General features: G+C 36.3%; 1 protein-coding gene across 36 annotated transcripts in view; it reads right to left on the reverse strand.

The window, feature by feature from the left end:
* LOC134527943 (dystonin) overlaps nucleotides 1–25,234 on the reverse strand; it is a 667,118-nt gene that overhangs the window by 128,159 nt on the left and 513,725 nt on the right. For all 36 annotated transcript variants that reach the window (XM_063360992.1, XM_063361024.1, XM_063361021.1 and 33 more), the window contains 14 exons: nucleotides 25,023–25,160; nucleotides 24,562–24,794; nucleotides 22,917–23,086; nucleotides 21,157–21,304; nucleotides 17,696–18,016; nucleotides 17,055–17,251; nucleotides 16,342–16,474; nucleotides 14,647–14,844; nucleotides 13,014–13,299; nucleotides 9,532–9,701; nucleotides 8,777–8,995; nucleotides 7,566–7,694; nucleotides 3,683–3,916; nucleotides 2,456–2,695 (listed from right to left, as the gene is read on the reverse strand). In XM_063360992.1, coding sequence (XP_063217062.1) covers nucleotides 2,456–2,695; nucleotides 3,683–3,916; nucleotides 7,566–7,694; nucleotides 8,777–8,995; nucleotides 9,532–9,701; nucleotides 13,014–13,299; nucleotides 14,647–14,844; nucleotides 16,342–16,474; nucleotides 17,055–17,251; nucleotides 17,696–18,016; nucleotides 21,157–21,304; nucleotides 22,917–23,086; nucleotides 24,562–24,794; nucleotides 25,023–25,160 — 2,816 coding nt within the window. The remainder of the gene's footprint in view (nucleotides 1–2,455; nucleotides 2,696–3,682; nucleotides 3,917–7,565; nucleotides 7,695–8,776; nucleotides 8,996–9,531; nucleotides 9,702–13,013; nucleotides 13,300–14,646; nucleotides 14,845–16,341; nucleotides 16,475–17,054; nucleotides 17,252–17,695; nucleotides 18,017–21,156; nucleotides 21,305–22,916; nucleotides 23,087–24,561; nucleotides 24,795–25,022; nucleotides 25,161–25,234) is intronic.

A 25,234-nucleotide genomic window follows, 5' to 3' on the forward strand; every position in this document is an offset into this window, starting at 1 on the left:
CTTAGTCTTGCTGACTGCAATCTTTTTTACTGGTCGGTCATTGGTTGAACCATGTTTCTTGCGTTTACTTGATTTAGCAGACTGACTGCTGGAGGATTTGTGGCTCACAATTTTTTCTTTTGAAATAAGTTTTGTAGGTTCACTCATCTTAGATTTAGGACACATTCCCAATTGATTAGATGATGTAGACGTAACACTTGCAACAAGCTTACTAGAACTCACTGGAGTGGGAGTGGAAACATATTTTGGCGTACAGTTGTTTCCAGCTGAGTCAAAAGAAGAAACTGAAACAGCCGACACCCTAGCTACATTAACATTAGATCTTCCTGCTGGTAGTGTTTTGTCACCAAGGATAAAAGTTTGTAATGTAGGCCACTGTTCTAACAACCTGTCAACACAATTTTTCAGTGACAGCCATCTAGTGCTGGTATGTTTCAATATCTTATGGGTTGCTGCATCACAAAGAACTTGACACTGTTTCAATTTCTGGTGACGCAGAGCACTTTTGTCCAAATAATAATACAGATCTATCAATAAATCTTCAATAGAAACAGGAAACTCTTTAGCTGCTTTCTGTGCAGCAATATGTATTAGGTGGCATGCACATCCTTGTACGAAAATATTAGGATTTTCCTTAGTAATAAAGGCAGCGGTTCCTTTATGCAGGCCAGTCATAGTGGAACAATTATCAGTCGCAAAGCAAATACAGTTGCTCCATGAAAGGCCTTTATTATGCAGCTCTTCATTTAGGAGTTTGAAAATATTTTCCCCGGTATTTGACATAACACAAACTGGGAGAGCCAAAACTTCAGGAACTATTTTCCCTAAATCAGATCTGTAGGCTGTAACAACTATCGGGTACAGAGTTTCCTCACCAGCATGATGACTACCGTCGGTAGCGATACTAAAAGCTGACCTCAACGCATTTCTCACGATTTCCTCTTGGGAAGCTTCTGCAAGTGTATGGATTACAGCTGTAGTCTTGGTTCGTTTGCAGGAGTATTTTTCAATAATTTTTGAATCGGGACACATTGCCTTTAATAACGGGCCCACGTGGTCTGCTACGGCAAGCGGTATGTTATGTTCCACTAAAAACGTAGCAAAAAGCACTTCCGCATTTGTTGTAGGATCGACGGCATCACTCTTAAAAAAAGAAGTTACAGGCTTGTTCAAAGCTTTCAATTTAGAAAATTCGACGTGTTTTTTGCTATTTACGTGACGCCGGCAATCGTCCTTCCCGCCATGTTGTACGCTAAAGTTACATTTACACAAATCACAAAATACGTGTTGTTCTGATAAACTTGAGGCACTTAAAGATGTCCATAACTGCGAATATATTGGACGGTATTTCTGACCAGTTTTTGGTTTCGAATTCATTGTCAAAATTTAGAATTTTACGCGCACATTTTACTTTAACTTCACTCGCGGGGCTAACAAAAACAAACAGAAAAGCAGCGCTACCGCAGCGGCGCAGCATAGCATTACGCGGAAGAATCAACTCGAGATAAAACAAACGAAGCCGGGCGCATGCGCCGACGCTGCTTCAGAGTAATGTCTGTTGTTTTCGCCACACACCACACTTCGGGTAGATACGTTAAACCTATTGTACATCTTCGGGCAAATGCTCGTTAGCTGACAGCAGTTGCCACTAACGGAATGTTGTTAAATCTATGGCAAGTTGTGACGTCACGCAACTTGAACAATAACAAGCACAGATACGTAAATACAAATGCTGAAAGTAAGATTTGTGATTTTGAAAATAATAAATTCCGTAGTTTTACAGGAGCAATCGTAATTCCGTAATAAAGCACTATTATTCGTATAAATTACGTAAAATTCGTAGTACTTGGCACCTCTGATAGTTTTATACAGAAAAGATACCTACACAAAGCATTCGGCATCTACTAGCGGGACCAAAAACATTATGAGACGTTTACGCGAGAAGTTTTTTTATCCCAATTTTGACAGCCTAAAATATGGTTGTGACGATTACGCGCGTGCGACGATTCTGCGATAAAACACGGTAGTGTACATGAAAGAGGACATACTTTTTTAGAAGTGAGTGAATAAAAACACAAGGCTACTAGAGTTCCCCGAATAAATATATATCAAGTGCTATATGTATACACAAAAAAAATCCAACTGACAAACAGTTAAACTCTGTTAAATAATTGTTAACTGAAAAATTTTAAGACTTATTAACTATGTTTAGCTACAGATAAAGGGTAAGCTTAATTGACTTACTAGGCAGAATACTTTCTTTACTAGGAATTTATATAAAGTTTATTTTTTTTGTGGAATAATCTCCTGTAGTTAATGAACACTACTTAAATTAATTTGAAGGAAATTTTTTGTATTGAAAAGATTTAGTTTTAGTAAGTTTCAAAATTCTAATTTGAGTCAGAAAATTAAGTTCAATATTAATAAACAATCACACTAACGCTGGTTGACTCACTCTTTCTTTTAGACTGTTCCACTTGTCGTTCATTTTCTCCAGATCCTTCTCCAGGCTGGCGGTGTTCACACCTCCGGCAGCAGACTGGATGAGTCCCTGGCCCAGGCGGTTGCACTCGTCCACCTGGTGGACCAAGGGCTCCACCTGGGTCCGCTCAAACTTCTGGAAGTCTTCCTGCTGCACCCTGATGCCCTCTACTTCCGAGCTCACTGCCTTCATCCGGCTAACTTGCTCACTGACCTAGTGGAACAAATCAGAAAGCATAACCAAAGCCAATATTTTAATGGTTTTAAAATTTCACCAATTTTGTTGTAAAAAAATGTAAGATATATTTGTTAACATGTTTAGTGTAATAAATATTGTTGATGTATTACTTGTAGCATGCATAAATATATAACACTACTCCAATGGTGGTATGTATACCAAAATCAGAAACCATGTTATTGGTACTACCTAAAATTATTATACTTTATTGGTGAACAAAAAAAATTTTGTTTATTAATTGTGTGGTTTTAAGTTCTTTCTGGAGCTGAAATTGTTTCATATTCGAGGTGCTCAGTGACGAAGAAATCTTATGTGACAGTTCTTTATGTGTTACTTAAGTTTCCTTGGCCCTGAGCACCTCATTTAAATTTTACCTTTTGTAAAATTATTAAAATTATTAATGAAACATTATTAAAATGGAAAAAAAAAATCCATTCATAATCCAATTTACCTAAACATTTTCTTGTGACATGTCTCTGTAGGCATTTAGTCACATCTGTACAATATCAGATTTTGAATGCTCTGATTTACCTTATGGTTAAATATTTTAAAGAAAACTATATTTGCTTTCTTCACTTATCTAATTTATTACTTAGCAAAATCATACTCTATAAACTTGGTTAATCTGTTTACACAGTACTTACAAAATTGTTTGAATTTGCAACATAACAGCTTAAACTACAGATTAATGAGCTGAAGATTACATTTTAATAAACAATATCACATAATTCAGATGAAATTAATTTAATTATTGATTTTCTTTGCTTTTCAATGCAATGTGGTGCATTGACTTTTAATGCTATTCACCATAACATCAATGATAGGACAATTTTTTTTTTTAATGTCACACGCCAAGACTAGACAAATCACAAAAAAAAAAAAAAAAAAAAAAAAAGACTCAAAATTTTTCACCAGTAGTTATGAAATTCGGAATTTTTGGGGGGAAAAAAAAGTGTAAGGAACCTCGGCAATGTCCTGGACGACAGCGGTGTGGATCTGGTAGAAGTTCTCCAAGCGAGAGAGTGTGGAGTCGAGATCGTCCTCGCGGGTCTTGGCACGCTCGTCGAGGCGAGCGAGCTGTCGCCTCAGCAGCTCCACCTGCTCCCGAGTGGCTGCCGTGTCCGAGGCGAAGCCACTGTCCACCAGACGCTCGCCCGAGGCCACCGCATTAGCCACATCGTCGGCCGCCTTGCCGATCTGGCAACACGAGCTCGAGTCACGCCACACACTCACAACCCTTTATGCAACTAAACAAGTTTAGTATATTTAACTTCCACTAAGAAAAATGACTTAATGCAAAATAACAAAAACCTTGTATAGTGAAGGGTCTTTAATGCAGTATTCAAGGGTTTGGTACATTTAATGCCTGTTGATTGGGACCATGACAACATTTAACTTTATTGTTTGTTTTTGACAGTAAGTTAGATATTTTACCCAGGTATAGGCCAGGATGACCGTGGTCACCCCCACGACCAAAAAAAAGGAGGTATAATTTAAAAAAATTCAGAACTCCCACAGTAGGTACACTATCAAAACCATTCAAAATGTTTGTAAATCTCATAATTTTTATTTAAAAATTGTATGAAATAATTTTTTATAATACAAACCATCACTGCAAGGGGTGGAAATAAAGTTGGAAATAACAAGGGTAGAAAAACAAAATGTCATTACATTTTTTTAATACATTTACTTTCAAATCCATTATAATTTATTGTAAAATGTCTACACTTTATGTAAAACCTTTGGCTGGAAAATATTTTGATGAAACGAACTATTATAGTTAAAACAAAGATTGAAAATTAAAAAAAAACTAAAACATTTTTAGTATAAAATTTGTCAAAAATATTTAGTAACCATCTTATATTTTCCGTAAATCTTTGCCAAAAAAAAAAAAAAAAATATTTTAATACAGTCAAACCTCTCTGAAACGACCCCTCACGGTTCCCAGGAATAGGGTCGTAATAGATGTTTTCTGAAATTTTCAGTTGATTTCAACATCCCCCCCCCCCCCCCTTTTTTTCGCAAACCGCTACTCGCTAAGAAACCAGCCGTACAATGGCAGGATGCTGTCACTCACAATGCTAGACGGCTTTGCTTTAAACCCACTTCAACCTTCATTACAAGTCCGTCGCCCTACAGGCCACCTCTAAAGAAAATATGTCAATAGAGCGTTTATTTTTACTGGTTAGTTTACATGTACGTTTTCTGCTTGCCGTAGTTATATACACTAGAACCCCGATGTCACGAACCCCGGATTTAACGAATACATTCTCGGGAACCGTCCAAAAAATTGGACATTTTGACCAAAATGTGAAAATCAGAAGAAAAAAAATTTAAAAAAAAAAAACGAAATGAAAGATCATTAAAATCTGCTAATTTTAACACACAGCATATTTTTGTGTTGGCTTTAATACTTCCAATAATGTTCATGTAAAAATAACAAAAATATAATGGGACATTTCCTTTAAAAATACGGCAGCAGTAGCTTGTGCAACGTAAGTGGGAGCGCGGGAATCTCGTCTAGACAGGCTGGCGGATGCATGACGTCATACGGCATACCTCTCCTTCCCTTGTCCAGACTATAAGGTTCATCCCTCCCAGGCATACAAACCATCGTGTCTCTCTCCCCCTCCTCCCTCAACGTCCTTTGGCATGTGAAACTGTCAACATCCTTCCTCCCCTTCTCCAAACTGCGTGCGACGAAAGCCAGGTTTGTATAGTCCATTTCTGGTAAAATGAAAATTTTTTAAGGGCCCCCGCGACATCCATTTACCATTAATTGTTTTGATACAATTTGTTTGTTAGTTACACAACATTATTTCTGCTGGAATTTCACTGAAACTTCAAAATTTCTTCAATGGAAAAATTTAGCAGGGCCGTAAAAGTATTCATTTTTGCCGCAAATGAACTATACTCGCCCTTCCTGCCGGACAACATTCTCGGCGCGTGACGCATGGCAACTACAGTCGTGTGCCACGCACAGCCACGAAAAACCTACGCGATTTCCAAACTACACTATATATCCGACTGGAGTCTGTTTACGAAAAGCATTTAAGAATTTGTTAATGCCCAACTGGTTCTATTGAGATAAAATGGCTAAAAGGCATGTTTTCGAAGTTTTAGGTGTAAAAAACCCGTTACAAATTTCTTGAAAGTATCATAGGGAAATGCATTACACCTTTATCTTTATTTTTCCGCCATATAATTTTACCGTCACCGCTCAAATTTCACAGTTATCTGATGGGAACGAGATGACTGCGCGCCAGTTCAGAGCCTTGCACTTAGAGGTTTTACCGCGCTAGAACTACCATTGAGCGTCGCTCTTATCATCCCGCTTCTCACACACACACGCTGACCAGACGGCGCCCTAAAGCTGATTAGAGGAAGCATGTAGAAATGCAAGGCAGGAAATTTTTCCAGCTTATCAACCAGGACCCGGGCAAGTCTTGACTATCAAGCTTTTCACATTAAAATATAAGAGACTTGTATTGTGTAATTTCGGTGTTATTTAGCAGTTTTTCTTAAAAATCGCTTTGTTCGCATTTTCCATATAAATTCGCGGAAAATTTCGCGATTTCGCGATTCACCATATAATCGTGGCCCTAGTTATTGCTCGCGCGAGAGGCGAGACATGGAATGTTAGAAGAAAGATAAATGCGGGGTAGACAGACGGCAGCCAGTGTGTTTCCGGCGCGGGGAAAAAGTGGCGTAGCCTTTTTTTTTATGCTGGGTGAAGCGACCTTTTTCTATCAACCCACGGGAAAAGATAATTGCTTGAGCTGTCAAAATAAACATAGCTGTGGCAGTTAAAATAAGTCGAGGCGGGCGTGCATCCAGTCGGTCGCTGTGTATTGTCAACCGATAGTAATCAAAATCAAGAGAAATCCAGCAGGTAGCTTTGCCTTAACTGTGTACCACACCAGACACTCGCAAAAAGCTAAACGTAAACACCTTGCCACAAAAACCTTTATCTGCACCCTGTCGGCAAAGGGACGTGGAATGGGGGTTGTTAAGCGCTGACAGTGGTCGACAGGAAGCACTCTGCAAGAGAAACGCAGTAACACGCTTCTCACCACAAGAAACTTATTTTCTGTCCGATTTTCTTCGGATTTTCTGCAATTTTTTCACGGTTCCTCGAAATCGGGTTGTAATAGAGAGGTGGTTGCAATAAATGGGGTCGCAACAAAAAGGTTTTACTGTATGTATGTGACCACGTATTAGTGCAAGGGATGAAAAATAGTGTTTGTAAACCAAAAATAATTGCATAACTACCTTAGTAGGCATAATATGAAACTTGTGAACAAATGCCATGGTGGATTCATTAAGTTAAAAACATTCAAAATATTTTAGCTGCATGGAATACAAAAAAATGTTAAATCAATCTTTTTTTGAATAGTGGCAAATATATAGGATGTTATGTAGGCTACATTAAGTTCTTAAGATGTACCAGGGAGTTTATAGAAGATTCCAAAATAGTTCTAGAATAAAAATAGGTACTTCAAAATCTACCTATGCCTGTAGGCTGTGCCGAATGGGATTTTTAAATATCATTTGAGGTTTTTTTTATCAACCATAGATTGGTTTACCGATAACATGGGTTTTAAGTTATGATTCCGTTTAACCAAGCTCTTATTGAACAAGGCTCTCAAAAAACAATGGATTCTTCAAAGTTTTAGAATTATCCAAAATTCACAGAAAATTTGTCTTGGATTCGTCTTAGTATTTGATACAAATATCAAAACTGTACCAAATTGTATTTTCAGAATAAAAATACTGTACTTATAAATCTGTTTGTAGCTCGATATTTTAAACTAAGCACAGAGCTACCAGTGACCTGTGTCCTTACCTTCTTGATAAGTTTTGATGTTTCATCCAGTTGCCCTCTGACAGTCTTTAGATCACGTCCTGGAGGCTTCATCACGTCCAGTTCATTCTCCAGATCTGATAAGTCGTGTGTCAGCGATTTGATTTGATCCTGCACAAAAATAATAAGGAATATCACAAATCCCGACAGAATTTAAGAATTTTAATAATCACCCTTCGAAAATATTACTGTTCAATTTTAATTAATGTGACAAACTGCCTGTATTCAAGTTAACAAAAAATTAGGAATCCTTTTATTTCTCTTTCTGTCCATTCTTGTTGATCCGTTGGGATGTGAAGATGAGAGAAACAGGAAATGAACAACTTCTGAAGAACAAAATAGATACCTCTAGACTCAGCTGGATTGGGCATACAAAGAGGATGCAAAGAAGAATAGTACATGTAGTACTAGTTTTGGCCATAGAAGCAAACAAGAAGAAAATTATGGAATACATTTTTAATGGAAGCAGAAGAGTGTAGACTGACCCAGGGAAGATTAAACAAAAGTGTGTGGAAAAAAAAAAAAAGTCCAGCCATAATCTGGATGATTAAAACAAAATGTGCACGTCTTGTTCAGTGTGATGTTCAAAGCTTGTAACCCATGAAAACTCTTTATCTAACTTAACACAATATGAGGTAGGATTTTGCATTATCATATTTCGAGAATAACAGATACTTGGAACTCTTCCAAATAAAACTGTGAAAACAATCCTTGTCTACAGCTTTGAAAAAATTATCTTAAAATTAGCTTGGCAATTTGGCATACACTCATTTCAGAATTTCAAACTGAAAGAAAATCACAAAAAAAATTATAAACTGTGTATGTATAATAAACCAAACAAGTTCTGTGGCGATACCTTAATTCCATGAGATCTATTGGATACAAGTAAATTACAAGAAAAATTAAAGTAAAAATTAAAGTAATATACAAGTAAATATCCCCCAAGAAACATAATTTTTTGTGTGGTTGACACACATAATGAAAAATATTTTTTTTTTAGGTCTAAATGAGGTGCACAAAGAAATTGTTGAAGGAATCGGTCATGGCCTATAGCTAAGAACCATTCCAGAATTTGCCAAGACTCTAGATTGATATACTTGGTTTCTCTTAAATGTAAGTCCAGAATTCAACCATTCACGCTAAGAAAAGAGACTGAAGAAACAAAGCTCGGAACGAGCGAGGGCAGCACGTACGTTGAACTGCGTGGCGGCGGTGGCCGCGGACTGCAGCTCGCTGCAGCGATCGTCCAGCTTGGCCTGCAGGTCGTCCAGGCGATCGGCCAGCGTCTCGACCTCGTCCTGCAGGTGGCCGGCGTCCACGCCGTGCTCGCCTGCCTCGTTCACCAGGTCACTCGCCAGCTGGCGCACCGACTGCAGGGGCTTCTTCAGCGCCGCCGTCTCCTCCCTCAGGTTCTGCGGGGGTCACAGTCGGTGTTCCCGCGTCCCAGCAATCCACACAGCAGTCATTCACATTTTAGCTTTCATACTGGCTGATCTGATAGACCTGTTTTCTGATACCCATACCACCAACGGTATCCGACACTACAAACAAAATATTATACTACAACCAACAATTATGATATTCCTGTCCACACTTTATAAATTAGTAGTAGAAACATACACTTTTTAATTTGTTGCTTTATTACCAAAATATTCTTACTAAATTCAAAATAAATAATCTAAAGTAAAAGCAATCTCACTGAAATACTGTACATCACGTATATGTTAGGTAAAAACTATTTTGTTTACTCGTAACTAACCAGTAGTCATTTAATAATTAATAAATTTGCCTTTAAAATACAAGTTGATTGACGTGATCTGGCAGCAAATAGTATCTGCTGTCTGCTGCAATCAACAAACAAAAAAAAAAGCAGGTATTTAGAAAATAATTACCTATATTTGCTGATGTTTCACACTACAGAAGAGAATTTATAGTCAGTTGTGCAAACCTTGATTCGATCAAGCAACTTGGGATCCTTCGCTGCTCCACCAAGTGCATCATGGGAGGATAGTTTGTCCTCACAACGTTGAAGTGCGTGCTGCAGGTCTCTTAAGTTCTCCGAGAAGTCGGCAAGACGGCGAGCTGTGTCTTCCAGAGACTGAGTTCTCTCCAAAACATCTACCAAATACACCCGGAATATGAGTTTTTGATACAAATATTGCTTGAACACTTGCCACACTAACAACGAAAACCATTTTGATTTTAAGAACAAAAAAAAAGCCACTTGAACATTGTGAAAGAAGTCTTACTATAGACTTAATTATGTTATAAAAAAGAATTTATTTTTAAGCAGGTCTATTTCTGTAACAAACTTTTCATATATATACTATTATTATATATTATATATATTTGGTTTCAATATTTGTCTTCATATCTTTAGTCATTCCAAAATGTTGCTACAATTTATTTATAGTTTGCAGTACTATGCACAGCATTTAAAAATTTTTTTACTGGTATTGGCAGATGTCTGTGCATGCCAGTGTGTTAGGGGGGTGGGGGGGGATGCGCGGTAAGCAATGAGAGGGGGGAACAGATGCGCACGCAGGTCAGACTATGTTATTAGCTGTTCTACAAACAATAACTGCAAATTCAGTTGCGTGGACGGCTATGGGAGTGTAAAGGACAGTCTCAGAGGTATTGGAAAGTTATCCACAGCAGTAAAAGTGTAATTATAAAGTTAGTGTTTAGTGTTGTGATTAAGATGCTAAAAGAGGTTGTCTTCTTGAGCAGCTTCAAAGGACATCAGCAAGAGCTGCCAAATGTACCGGCATTAGTGCAAGAGGCATGTGCAGTATTCATGAAGTCAGCATAGAAGGGCCAAACAGGCCCCAAAAAAACCCAAAGAATAGCATGGTATAGTGAATAAAATGTTCAAAACAAGCAAAAAATGTTGTATTGATCAAATAAGGATGATGTCAGTATAAATTGGTTAAAAATTAAAATTAAAATGCATTAATGGATATCATTACTGCAGTCACTCCCTACCAAATTTGTTGAACTAATTTAGCCATAATGCACTAGGGTGGTCCATAATGACATGAGAAAAATAAAAGTTAAAAATATTTATCTACATATTGCTGCCCTTGTTCCACTATGCAAAGTGAATTACCAAACCAAAATTTGGATCAGTTGGAGAAAGTTTAGGGGTCCCTATGTATTGAAAGTAGAGAACTGAAAAGGTTGACAGAGAAGCGATACTTGTCACTGTAGATGGGGTCAAGAAATTACTAGGAGTTCCAAAGATTCTTCGTGGAACTTGGCTGGAAGAAGCTACTGCTTGCCTAAATGCTTTGGATGATTGGAACCTGAAAACAAATGTGCTTACTCTGGTATTTCACACAACAGCTATCAATACAGGTTTGAAGAGTGGGCAAGTGCTATTCTTCAAGAGAGTTTAAACATTAGACTTTTGTAGATTACATGTAAGCACATGTAGGCACTGTGTACTTGAAATTGTGCTCTCGTCTGTTTTCAGAACAGTTTTTGGAGCTACATTTAAGCATTTCAAAAAACAATAGCCTCAGATTGACAAGGTTGTGTCACCTCAAGACAGAAATATCTGTTTGACTCCAAATACGAAACAAAAAAGCTTAGGGAAGAAATAGTGGGCTAATATACCGCCATTTTAGATGACCCACATTAGTCAAAGCAGCCTCTAGATGACAACTTAAGAGCTTTTACAGTTGTATAATATCTTTCTTGGAGGTACAAGCCCAGGATAAAAAGTAAAGTCCCGAACCCCAAGTGGTTTGCACAGCACACGTTGGATGGCAAAAGCTATTTATTCTCTTAAAATCTATTTATTCAGAAACAGTTTAGGCTTACATATGGAGAAGAAAAGGGAATCACTGAATTAAGCTTGTTCCTAGCCCTCATCTATGGGTGGGATTGGAATGAGGCACCAAAGGCTAGGCAAGCTGTTATGAATGATGTCATTCTTTTAAAGCAAATCAAAGCATATCTCAATTGCATTATTAAGAAGGCTGCTAAGGCTAAGAACGTGTTGCTAATGGCCAATAAGGTTGTTAATTCTTAGTATACAAAACCAAATTTTATATTATGTAAAGTTGACATTTCAGAAATCTAAATAATACCACTTTAAATAATGTAAAATAACTTTTCCACAGTATTTCCGTACTCATTTATATTAGTAAAGTTTTTTATAACCAAAATATCAGTGTTTTAATAAACACTAAATCATGTGATAAATCATAGGGACCCATAAATAGTAACTAATACAAATTCATTATTTTCCTCAATACAGTATAACCCTGTTATAATGTTCCTGCATATAATGTTTTCCTGCTTATAATGTCATATTTTTAAAGTCCCAATATTTCCCCCATAAGGACAATGTATTTATTTCCTGCATATAACATTCATAAATAGTGTAATTTCCTGCTTATAATGTTTGCTTTCTAACATTCTGTTCTCACTTTTAATGTTGTCATCATGAATTGTGAGACAATTTTACAAAAAATGTGGCAGTGTATCTTTAAAGACAAAAAAAATTTAACCAGGGAACAAGAGGAAGTTGAAAAATTGTTGGCTTGTTTCAGAAAATTCATGTATCAAGTATACTATCTTTGGCTTTAACATTAAAGTTGTTTACATAGCTTGGTGAGTCCATTGGTACAAATATTGAACATTGTTAAGTGCTAAATTGAAATTTCCTGCTTATAACGTTTTCCTGCTTATGTTTTTTTCTTGTGCTCCCTTGAAAAACATTATAACAGGGTTCTACTACCATATTGATAATTGAATGTTTATGGATAATACAATTTCCAAATTGTTATTTTTTGGACCAACCAAGTATGCACACTAATAATATGCAGTCATTTTGAGCAAGGTTGCTAACAGACAAATTTGGAAAGTATTTTAGTTTGCATGAATTTCATTTTTATTTTTTCCTGCACCATATAGAAAAAAAAAATTAAGTTGTCCTTTTCCCTTTTTAAGATATGTTTAGCATTACTGCATATTATTTAAGTTCAACTATGTTTTTTTTTTTGTTGCATTTGGCGTAATGCATTGTGTGTCTTATTCATAACAATAATTTTTCAATATCATTTGATTGTATCCGGACTCTGTACGTACTATTACATATTATATAACTGACTACACACAAAACAAAAACATTGTTAAACGTTGTTGCTAATAAATTTCACCGTGTTCCATACCGTTCTCTGATGTTTACTGTAGTTACTAAGAACAAATACTAAATGTCTTTGGATCTGCACGTATGCCGCCTAGTCGTGATGTAGGAGGGGACTCGTATGCACAGACGTCTGCCATTAACAGTACTTGGAGCTAAAATTAACTCAAAGTCAATTTCAGTAAGATTATATTTAAAAGAAGTGTTTATTTTGCATTTTATTAACAGTCTATTGTAGTAACTAACCAAAATCAAATCACACAGAAAATGCTTACCGTTGTTGAGTTTGTCCCAGCGTTGCTTCATGTGCAACAACTCTCCCTTCACAACTTCCTTGTCGATATCACATGCACCGACAAACGTATCTCCCAGCATACGGTTGTTCTCGTATTCACCCGACCGCTTCCACACTTCATTGCGGAATGTTGACAGTTCCCTCAACTGACGTTCTATATCCTTTCGCTTGAAGCTAGCAGGCTGCAATGTTTCCAGTTTGTTCTCTGCCTGAGTCAGCCATGGCAGAAACGAGTCCTGAGCCCGATAGTACTTCCGACAGTGCTCCTAAAAAATCACCACGGATATATTATTCACAGAAGATACCTACAGCAGACGAATATTCTTTTCTCTAAACACTTAAAATTTTGTTTACAAGTGTTCAGAAAAAGAAGACAACATAATTCCAAAATATAAGTTATTTTACATAGATAAATTCAACAGTTATGTGTAACATCATGTTAATAGGAGCTTATCTTTGAAAACCACACTGATACAATGTGATGATTTGTGATGATTCGAGCCCCAATTTTCTTGGACAGACAATGTTCTGCAATGATGTGTCCTATTTCCTCACCCAATTATTTATCCTCCAATGTAATAAAATTTGAAATAACTCAAAATGTTGTTCCTAGTCAATAAGTTGAAATAACTTGAAATATCTTACTTTTTGTTCATGTGTACTACTAAAAGAACGTAAAAGGAATTAAGTATTATCTGCTGATCTTGAGGATTCAGCAATTTCCCAGGGCCCCACATGCGTGAAGTGGCGTAACTAGGATGTCATTTTTGACTGAGCTTAGAGTGTTTCGGAGATTCTGATTGACAATTCGGCAGGCTACGAGACCTCTCAAGGACAGTACTTGGCAGGTATACAAACGGAGAGATTGACCTACGAGGGCAGTGAAGTGAAGAGAGTGAGTGACCCCTTAGTGAGCGATAGCAGACAGCGAGCAACGGACTTTGTGTGAGAAAATTGGTGCAACGGGGACCGAAGCACGCGGGTGTAAGATACGAGCAATAGAGAGAGCCACTGTCAATCCAAATTCCAGTGAGTAGAGTAAATTAAGGACTTAATCAAAGAGCGACTGATTGGTGTACAGACAATTAAATCATTATAACCTACTAGTGCAAATATTAAATACATAAAACTGATTTTAATCAATTGGACTACCGCTACCCTATAGAACCTGTTTCCCCAATCTTGCTAAGTAAACAAGATACTATAAGTTTAGCAAATAATAATGACAACCATTTTCTGACATTCGTGAAGCCACAGTGCAAGTACCTACTTATGATAGCTGCATGTATTCAAGAACTGCAATTTTGTTGAAAGCTATTAGATGTATTAGAGGTTAAAAATTTATCATTTACATTTTTTAACATAGCAAGAACTATAGTTCTAAAGCTCTAAATTACTGACAGGCAAGCACATTGATTAAAAATATTTATTAAATTACTTATTGTCATTAATACTGTTAATAATACTATTTAGTACCCAGAAATATGTTAAAAGAATGCTCTGATTTCTTGCAAAATAAAAAGTACTTTATTGCTATAAAACACACTATATAAACTTTTAGACTAACAAGACCCATATTTAACTAAAACAAAAATATAGATATCATTCATCACCATGCAAGTCTGCAGACGAGTGTGACGGTCCAAAGTATCTTTCCGTAACTTGTCCCAATGCTGCTGAATTTTGTCAAGGTCACGCTGCAAGTTGCGAGTATCTGTGCGCTGGTTGGTCGAACGAGACAACATGTCACGCCCCTTGTTCAAGAGCATTATCACTTCGTGCTCCTTGTTCATCACCTCTTTGTACACAGGCTGAAAAAAAAATTATAAAACAATTACTGATATCTTCATACCGTCATTAACATCTGTCAGTTTCCATCTAAATGACTGGGATCAAGGCGTTTTCTCACAACTTACCTCTCTGCTGTCATCTACTCCCCTTACTAAATAATAAGTAAGATCATTGTAAGTGAAAAAGAAAACTAAGTGCCAGCAATATAAAAACTCTTTCATACTGACTGACTGTACAGGATTAAAGTCTCATGTTAGTCTCACATAATATTACAGAAGTTTGAAAATAATATAGAGTTTCTGCAAATTTTTTCATACATTTATTAATTTTAACCTATACCATTTGTCGTGTGCCTGCACCACAATCAAAGGGCACCAACATCAGTTCCCAGGCACAACGGGACCTAGCCAGAGCTGCCCCAAGCCTGTAGGCCGACAACAGCCACACACCCAGTTCATTGTCTTATTATTATTTACAACTTTCCAATAGCTATAGTAATTACCATTTTTATAAAAAAATAAATAGTTTAAAAAACTATTTGTGAACTTTTTAAGACAATTACTAATTTAGTGGTGCATTGCGCTTGGTTAGTGTTTGCACTTAATACTTAGTGGCACTTCTTAAAAACAACCTGCACTACATTTCGTGCAGACAACCATCAACCAACGTCCAGGATCAGAAGTGGTAGCAATTGCAATCACTTAGAATAGTTTCTTTATAGTCAAAGTAGATTCCTTAAAACCTAAATTTGATACTGCCAGGAGAGTGATCACCCTGATACACCTCATACATGGAAATTCCAATATATATTTTCCAACTTAGCGAATATCATATTTCATAATTACCACGACTGATTTTCTTTAAAACTGTCTTATGTACTGGTAATTTGAATATTTCCTCTAATAACTGCTACAATTTCAAATAAAATGTTGAAATACTGTAAATATTTTCATGCCGGCTAATCCTACATTAAGTTTTTTATTCTGTTAATATGTAGAAGGGGAATAACAATGTTGAAATAAAGAATTGGTCTAAAAACTTTTTAACTTATATTTAATTAATTTATCATATTCAAATCTATATTAAAAAATAACTTGACTTCCTCAGCTGTCACTAAGGCACATTAAATATTGTATAACTAATGTTTAGATTACAAATTTAGTAAACCAATAATCCATAATCAGCTGTGAATCGAGGTAATTATCGAAGTCACCATTGGAATCAATGATATGTCTATATTTTGACATAACTATATCTCTATTTATAAATAAATTTAACATTACTGTAAAAAATGTATGTTAACATGAACTCATTTGTAGGATAAAAATTCTTAAAATATATTGGCACACATCATAAACTATACTGGTAAATGATGGTGCAGTTCTATTTTCTTTTCATTTTACTTTTATTCACCAAACAACATTGCAAAGATGAAACTATGTTTTAAACAAAGGAAACTAAAAGCATTATGATTTTCATAATTGTTTTATGGGGTCTAGCAAAAAAATAAACCTTACCTCATGGTGATCCAGTTGCTGTTGAAGTATATCTCTATCAGCAGATACAAGCAGACGTTCCGACATGCCATCAATTTCATCAGCCAACCAGCCGAGGGTTTTAGAACATGAAGCTTCGAATTGCCTTCCATCTCTAAACAAAAAAATTAATGACACTAACAGATATAAAATGTTTTAATAACCATTACAAATAACAATAAATATCAAAAAGATAATTATTTTATGGTAATCGACTAACAAAACATGATAAAATACAGTAACAGATCTTTAATCTGTCATCTTATAGTTCGGCACATTCTGTAACTTGTCACCAATCAAGCCGCTTGCATTCAGATATTATTAGTGGCTTCCGGCTGTTGACCTTGGCCACCAAGTCGCAATACTGCACTACTGGTGTTTTGAGTTTGTGAGTTTATCATTCCTGCCCATTTTCATTTCAGTACAATGTTTTAGTTTTCCACATTTCAGATTTTCACATTTGACGTTACATAATCAGGCAAAATTGCTAATCCAGCACAGCCATGGTCCTGTGGATTAAAGACCATTCACTTGATAAGACTTATTTTGGATTAATCCTTAGAAACGTGATCACATAAAAAGTTTAGTGTTTTGTGTAAGTCAAATGAAAGATAAGGTTTATTTTGCCTCGTGAGTATCAAAAGATTAAGGAACAGGAATGTGTTTACATTAACTTTCAAATTTTCTTCACTAACCTGAGAGAGTTTTCTATTTCAGCCTTCCTGTGATCTAGTTTCTTCTGGAGATGATTGTACTGCCTCCCGACGGCCGCCAGCTTGCCCTGTATCTCCGAGCGTGATGCCGGGTCGCTGAGCACTTCGCACAACTGTGCGCCCGCCGCCTCTGCGTCCGCCAGCAACGGGCGCTGCCCTTCTAGTTGGCGCTCCAGGTTCTGAACAGCAAAGGACAAGGTCTCAGCAAGCCGTTCACTGCTGCACGTACACATCTCGTGGGATTCTTCAGGGTCCAGACATATCTCTAGCTTGTAACACATTATACTAGTGGATTGCACAGCCATAGCTGATTCATGCTTAAAACGAACAAACCCGGGGTTCTGGTGTTAAAATCAGCTTTCACTATCTTTTTGCTACTCTCCTAGTGACTAGTGACTAGTGACCTGTAGGCATGCTGCAAGGAGGATATATTACCCCATTGATGACAGTAAAATGTCACGATCACGAAAAATTGTTAATAAACAGTACATTAACAATAATATAAAAATTTCTAGCAGCCACCAATTTCAAACAGACAACTATTAAAAAGAAGTTTATGTGGAGCGTGAATGTTATAATGTTAAGTGGTTAGATAAACGGGTGTGGACTTGAGCGAGACCCACCTCAACCTTCCTGAGCTGCTCCTCGGGGTCCTTGTCGAGGGGCAGGTCGTCCAGCTGGTCGGATATGGCCTGCAGGGCGTCGCGCAGGCGGTTGAGGCCGGCGTCGAACTCCCGGCTGGTGTCGGCGGCCGCGCCCAGGCTGAGGGCTCGCTCCTCTAGCCTGCCCAGCAGGTCCGCCCAGCGCTGGAGCACTCCCGACAGCCGGGCCGCCACGCGCTGCCCGTCGGGGGAGCCCTCGTCCACCCCGGACAGCACCGCCTCCCCCAGCTCCGTGTAGTGCTGCAGCTGGGGCTGCTGTGTGCGGAACTCCTCCCGCAGGACCTGCCGCGGGCACCGGGCACCGTCGCTACTGCTGCTCCACACACTTGCTTCAGAACCCATCACGTCAAGCTTCACCTGGCAGGACACGCTAGCATCACAAGCTTCTGCACAATCTTTCCACCGATAACGTGCCTCCAAAGGGACTCTTTAATTGGACGTAGGTAGATATGCATATAAAAGGAACCAACCCACATGAAACCTAATTCTGAGTATTCTGAAGATAAAGTTAATTATAAATTGTAATTCTCCTACAGATAATATAATGTGGGTATGATTTTAATGGTCTAGTATAAAAACAGATATAATAATAGCGACGACGACGGTACGATCAACCTTGTACTTTTTTAATTTATTTTCAAATAAAATACAGTAAAATTGTGGGTTGGTTCCTTTTTGCATAACTACGTCCAATTGTGACCCTAATGTTTTAAATGTAATATCAAAAACAAATGCTCACTGCATGTATCTGTTCAGCTAACAATGCAAAACCACAATTTTTTTTATATTTTAAAAAAAACACCCCTGAAAACAATGGCCTTACCTTTTTTTTACTACCTCAAAAATTAAATGTTAAAAACACAACAATTTAAGGAAACGATCATAGACAAATGCGATGGCTTTAAAATGCTATTCGTAACCACAAACTTGTGTGATTTGGACATGGCATGACAACACCAGGAGCTATGCACATCATTTGGTGGCCTAGGCAGGCAGCCATCTTTATAAGTTTCCACCACTAGAAATGTACTGTTTAATTTAAGTAACATATAATTAAAAGAACAACTACAGCTTCAATTTTTTAATGGATTAAGCAATCAAATCCAATGTTCAATTTCAATATGTTTTACTTTTAAACGAAAACGGAAACTATATGGTTGTCGCTCCTATACAGTCTTGGAACCATGATTAGAGTCAAGATTTTGTGGTGTTATTTTAAGACAAATTTCGGTGTAAAGAAATAAAGATATCGGTGTTATATGGTTTTATTTTTTTGCTCAAAATACCCACGGCAAAATTTTCTTGCTTTTCTGTACGACATGCAAATTTATTAAAACAAATATTAATAAACACTAAAACCTCATGATCTAATTACAATTAAGTTCATTTGCAAATTCATAGATAGTTAAATTCATTTGCAAATTCATAAATTCAAACTTTTAAATAACTACTAAAAATTTCACGACTTAATTACAATCACATACACTACAAAATTACACAATTAAGCACTTCCAAAGTTACTATAAGACTGTTTTATTGAAATGCTATCATAGTTAAATTTTCCGCATTTTCTGGAGTGAGACGTCTTCTGTCACTAACTACCAGTGAGTACCTGGAAAATGAACGTTCTGCATCAACATTTGATGTTGGGAACCAGATTGCCCTTAAACTGGCTTGAGCAAATTCACTGTAGTCCCCTTTAAGGGAGCAAAGTACCTTTGCAACATCAATTTGGCTTGTTTCTGGCAATGAAAGTTCATCCTAAATTATTTTTTTGAAAGCAACATAGCCATGTATGAATGTATCAATGGGAAGATGGGAAACAGAAGGCAAGTTATGCAGAGACTTCTGTAGGTTTGCATCTTCTATGCTAACCCTACTCACATTTCTTGGGTTGAACAGCAAATTAATGGCATTAAAGAGTCTTAGACAAGGATTTCGTTTAACAGATGAGTTTTGCCTCAAACGCTTATGTTTCTCACTCGCGACATGTTTCACAAGCGTATCGCGTCTCTCATAGTCTAGCCTGCAGTTACAGAATTTGCACATTAAAATTTTATCACTGATATAAAATCCTTCGCTGGAAAATTCTTTCGATCGTTCACTGGCAGAAACCTTCGTTTTAGGCATTATCAAAAAAATTTAAATCACATAGGAAGAATTTAACCTCTCAATACGCAAAAACTTGCCGTGCTGGAAAGATCAAAACAATGGAGAATAGATGTGAATACAAACGCATACAGAATACCAACATACGTACGTGAAAATTAATACCGACATAAACATGTACTATTTATTATTTACAATCGTTACGTTAAGCAGGGTTAATTTTATTTTCGTAGCCTACGTACTTTATTTTAAATAAACAGTAAAAGCAATGCGCTTTAGTGTGTAATATTTTAATGATTAAAAACGTAATCGTAGAAAAACATATTTTGGACGTTTGTTATTTTTGTATTTACAGAAAGTGAACGGCGGCCATTGTATCATAGTTATCAACATCTTAAATTATTATGGTACACAAGATTACAGTTTAAAGAAAATATTACGTTAATTCCGAGACTTCATTTTAAAATCTATAATGAATCACCGTCGCATATAACATATATGGCTGCTAGTTACTGTAAGAAATATTTGATTGTGCTGAAGATGTGAATTGTCCTTACAGAATGGAAAAAAAAACCGTAAATAATCAGGATAGACGAACTTTCGTGACATATTGCGGATTTCGCACAATTTCGTTTTATTTCGTGTTTTCAAGCGGTTTTCGGGGTTATTTCGTTTTATCGCGCATTACTATATAATCGTGGCTCTAACCATGATACATCAATAACTTATTTACTACTATATTTTCACACACTGAGTATCCATATTTATTTCAATTACATGACATTAATATATCCTGAAATTAATATATTAATAATATATTATTATAATTAATATATCCTGTAAATTGTAGTGGTCTGTGAAACTTATATAAACTAATCAAATGACTGCAGCTATATCTGCTGAAATTTTCAGAAAAAGACAACAAGGTCGTTCTTCCCAAAAAGGGTGACAACTTTTCAGCCCACAGTCCAATTTGGAATTTGTATACCTAATTAAAAATTGTTATTCCTTAACGTTAACCAAAAATATACCATCAATAATTTAAATTAGAAATTACAAAATATCATTACATCTAAAAACACAAGACAGCTATTTAAAATTTTAGATCATATCTAACAAGTTAATAAATATAAAAATAAATCTGCAGTAAAATATTTATGATACTAAAATCTTTAGGAAAATAATATGAAACTAAAAAACTTGAGTCCAGAAGCTTCAGATCACACATACTCATTAGTTTGAAAGGCAGCAACTCAACAGTCTTACTGCATGACGAGATAAAACATACTGAACCAGAGAAATGTTCAAGTCACCTGCACTTGCTGCACTTGGCTCTGCACCATGCGGGAGTCTGAAGAAATTGGTCCAAGCACTGTCATCATTCGGTCCTTTGCACTCAGCCAGTTGGTTAAGTGCTCATGTGTGTCCAGGAAGTCTTTCAAATCCTCTATGAATTTTATCCTGGTGGAAGAAGAGCCAATTTTAACACAATTAAATTATCAAAATTAGGAATAAACCGAGATTTGAAAATTTGAGCCAGAGCCGATCAAGTAGCTAAAGCTCGGCCTGTTTCAAAAGTCCAGTTCTTTATACTCAAAAGGAAAAGACTATGATTTTTTTTTATAACTTGTTAAATATTTTACATATGAAATGAGCATAAAATCACGTACCATTATTTTGCAAATGCTTCCCACCATGATCTCATATTTATATTTGAGCAGTTTGCTTTAAGTACGATTAATTTTACATCTGCCCGAAAAACGCATATGTTTATTTCGCTATTTATGTTTCAAAACACTGGAAAAGAATCCATTTCTGAATGGAATGAACTGGTGTAGATAAGAGATTTGGAACACAGCAGACAAACTATTTAAAGGTATTTTAATACCTCAATTTTTTTTTTCTGCTACAGCAGCAATTGATAGTATTGCTGTTTGGCTGGTACAAACATGAAAGTGTTATACAACTTGTATCTTCATATCTTTGACCATCTAGTAAAATTGCGGATGCTTAAACTCTATCATCGGGTGGACATAATTATTTTGTCAAGAATTTAAGTTAGTATACATTTCACACAAAGTTTAATGCCCTTTTTAAAATAAATATTTGACGTGATGTATAAAAATGACTATGTATAGGTGTTTTAAAGGTTGGAACCTTCATTTCTGACCAAAAAATGGCAGAAGAAAAGGAAAATAATACTGAGTAAATTTTCTGTTTGTATACACTTATGCACTGCCATTTAATGGCATTACAAAAAACTTTAGACCATAGTTGGTTTTAGTAGAAAAATCTGAAAAACGTATATGAGTAGAAATGTTGCTACATTATGCTTTAACCAGCAATTTTTTTATAATTGATGAGTTTCATAAAAAAAACTTTATAGTCAGGAGGGCTATGAGTTTAGGGAGTTAATCCTCAAAAAAAACAATATTATAAATTCAAAAATCTAATATTTTTATTTAATTACATGTTTTTAAGTCCTTCTTTGAGATGGTGCACTGATACTTAATCAAGTTAATAGTAGTTCACCATTTTAATAAGTGGTTAGGTTGGGTATATAAAAATAGTGTGAAACTGTGAGAACAATTGGTTAAATAGGGATAGCTACATTTATTCAATCAATTTGTTAGTATTTTTTATGTGGCTAACCCAACCAACCAAATTTGTAATGTAACTAACCCAACCAACCAAATTTGTAATGTAACTAACCCAACCAACCAAATTTGTAATGTAACTAACCCAACTTAACCACTCTTGAAAATGGTGAACTACTGGTAAACTACCTTATTCGTGTATCACAATGCTCTCCTAGAAAACCTGTTAAAAGTTTGAAAACAGATTTTTTTTTTTTAATGCTCTCCTTCAGAATTTCCATTGAGGAAAATTTTAGGGTTAAAATCATTTGAAATGAGAAAAAACATTATTAAAGCTACCATTAATATTTTCTCACATTTATTCCACTGAACACTTGGAGGAGAAACCTCACTAGAAGCCTCAGCAGATGTTCTTATCAACCCAATGCCTGACGACATGTGCTCGTGTGACGTGCACTCCTCAAGTGAGGACTCACCTGTCCTTGCAACGGTCGTTGAGGCTCCTCCAGCGCTCTACGACATCCACTAACTCGTCATGCAGTGTGTCCGACCCAGCGGCTCCCAGCCGTCTCTTCAGGAGGTCCGTGACCTGCGCCTTGGTGCTGTCCAGAAGCGACTGTTTCTCGTACATCTCCTCCAGCACCATCTGTGTGCCACATCACACCACATCACATCGCATCACATCACATCACATTGCATCACATCGCATCGCATTGCATCACATCACACACACACTATTTTTCACTCTGAAAATGGGTCAAGGCTGGTTAGCAAGTGGCCACTGTTTGACAAATAAGCTGAGTTTTTCACCATACATGTGATCATTAATAGAAAACAAATATTAGCCATAAACTTTTAAGAAATTTTTTTATCTCAAAAAAAAACTTTAAAACAATTTATTTTGAGCAGAAAATTAAATAAAAGATACACATAAATCACAAAAGACAGTGATTTGAATTATACAATCCCAAAAGTTGAATGCAACTTTTTAAGTATGTGTGTGTCCCTTTTTAAAAGTGTAAGATATATCTTAAATTAACTATAATTGTATTGTTTGAACCTGATGACAAAAAACTAATTTGTATAATAAATCATTTAGAGACATCTCAAATGAACAGTAATTGTTTTGTTTGAAACTGATAACAAAGAAACCACATACCACCCCAGTTTAAAAAAAAAAAGAAGTAATGGCCTTTGAGGTACTATCACAATGTGTGTGTTTACAGGAGCAATTAAGAAAATAATTTGATTTTACAAAATTAGTAAGCACTATATACTGCAATTATATGAATCCCAGATGCTGATTGTAAGATGAACTCCTCTAAACTCTTACGTTTCACTAAAAAAACTAAAAGAATGATGTTCAATTTAAACACATTCTGCCTAGCAATTTTTTAGCACAGATTTTATTCACTTCCATGGATTTAGCTATTTGGAGGCTTCCACCTCAAATTAATTCATTGTTGGTCCACCAAATTCTATAAGCACTACAAAAATTGTCAAATGAAGCTCTCCTAACATCCACAAACACAACATTGCATGCAAAAAATGCTTTCATTCAAATAAGCAATCACGAAGTTCAAATTAATAGAAATATATTTCATATAAAACACAGAAATGATGTATGTAACTAAAACACACATATTCAATTAAGAATAATATCTATGAAACTCTAAAAACCATTCCACACCAGTCAAAAGGCTCTTATCATTAAATAGAACGCTAAAATAACATTTCCAAACTTTTTAAAGAAGTTTTTCTCAGGCCAAAATGAATGCCATGGGTACTTTCGAAAATGTTATAACTTGGTTACATTACAACGAATATATAACTACAGAATGTTCAGCAAATGCTAGCTGGAACAACAGGTCTGTCCCTACGAAAGGGTGGACTGCTCCTATTAGTGTCAGACCCATTCCATTCATGCAGACCCTGCCTCAAGAGGGTAACTATAAGCCGATTTTTATTTTCATCCAGCAAACGTTCAAACAGTAACCACAAAAACCAAGAAAGAACATAATTAAAAAATATATAACTTTTTCATCTGACATTACAGGTAAACATGCACAGCAAAAGAGCTTGTAAAAAATCTCAGTGCAACTTTAAAAAAAAAAAACCTACCTTCACTTGTTTGGCTTCCTTTCCTGCCTCCTCTTTAGTTTGTGGCACCGACTCCTTGGGGATGTTGCGCTGCACTTTGTCCAGGAAACTACCCAGCGTGCGCAGATTGTCCAAGTGTCTCTTCACCTCTTCACGGACACTGTCCAGCTCGGACTGGCGGTCAGAGAGTCTCACGCCGAGCATGCTGTACCTGTTGTTTATTTCCGTCAACTGCTGCTGGACTGGCGACAGCTCTGGAGCAAAACAGTCTAAATTAGGTGAACAAATCTTGCCATTATTAACTAAACTGTAATATCACTTAGTTAAATAAATATTATTTTTGATTAGAATTTTAGTCTGGGATGAGAGTTTAGTAACTTTATTTTCTCAGACACAGCATAGTAACAAATATCAAATGCCAAAATATTTAGAACAAATCTAGTTTGATCACAAACTAATATTCAGAGTACAAAACTGCTCACCTTCAAGGTGAAAGCCGTCTTGAGAAGAACGACGACTGCTGAAGCCACTTGATCCGCCGGGAGAAACTGGACTCTGGACTGAAAAGCTGCCTCCCTTCGTAGGGGATGGAGAACGACCCTCTTGCGAGGAGCGACGCACTAAGCATAAAAAATTTGCGTTATTTCATCCAACATTCTCTTGAGAAATACTATGGTACTAAATTATACAAACA

The sequence above is a fragment of the Bacillus rossius genome, chromosome 1 (assembly GCF_032445375.1).
Source record: "Bacillus rossius redtenbacheri isolate Brsri chromosome 1, Brsri_v3, whole genome shotgun sequence".
Classification (NCBI taxonomy): Eukaryota; Metazoa; Arthropoda; class Insecta; order Phasmatodea; family Bacillidae; genus Bacillus; species Bacillus rossius.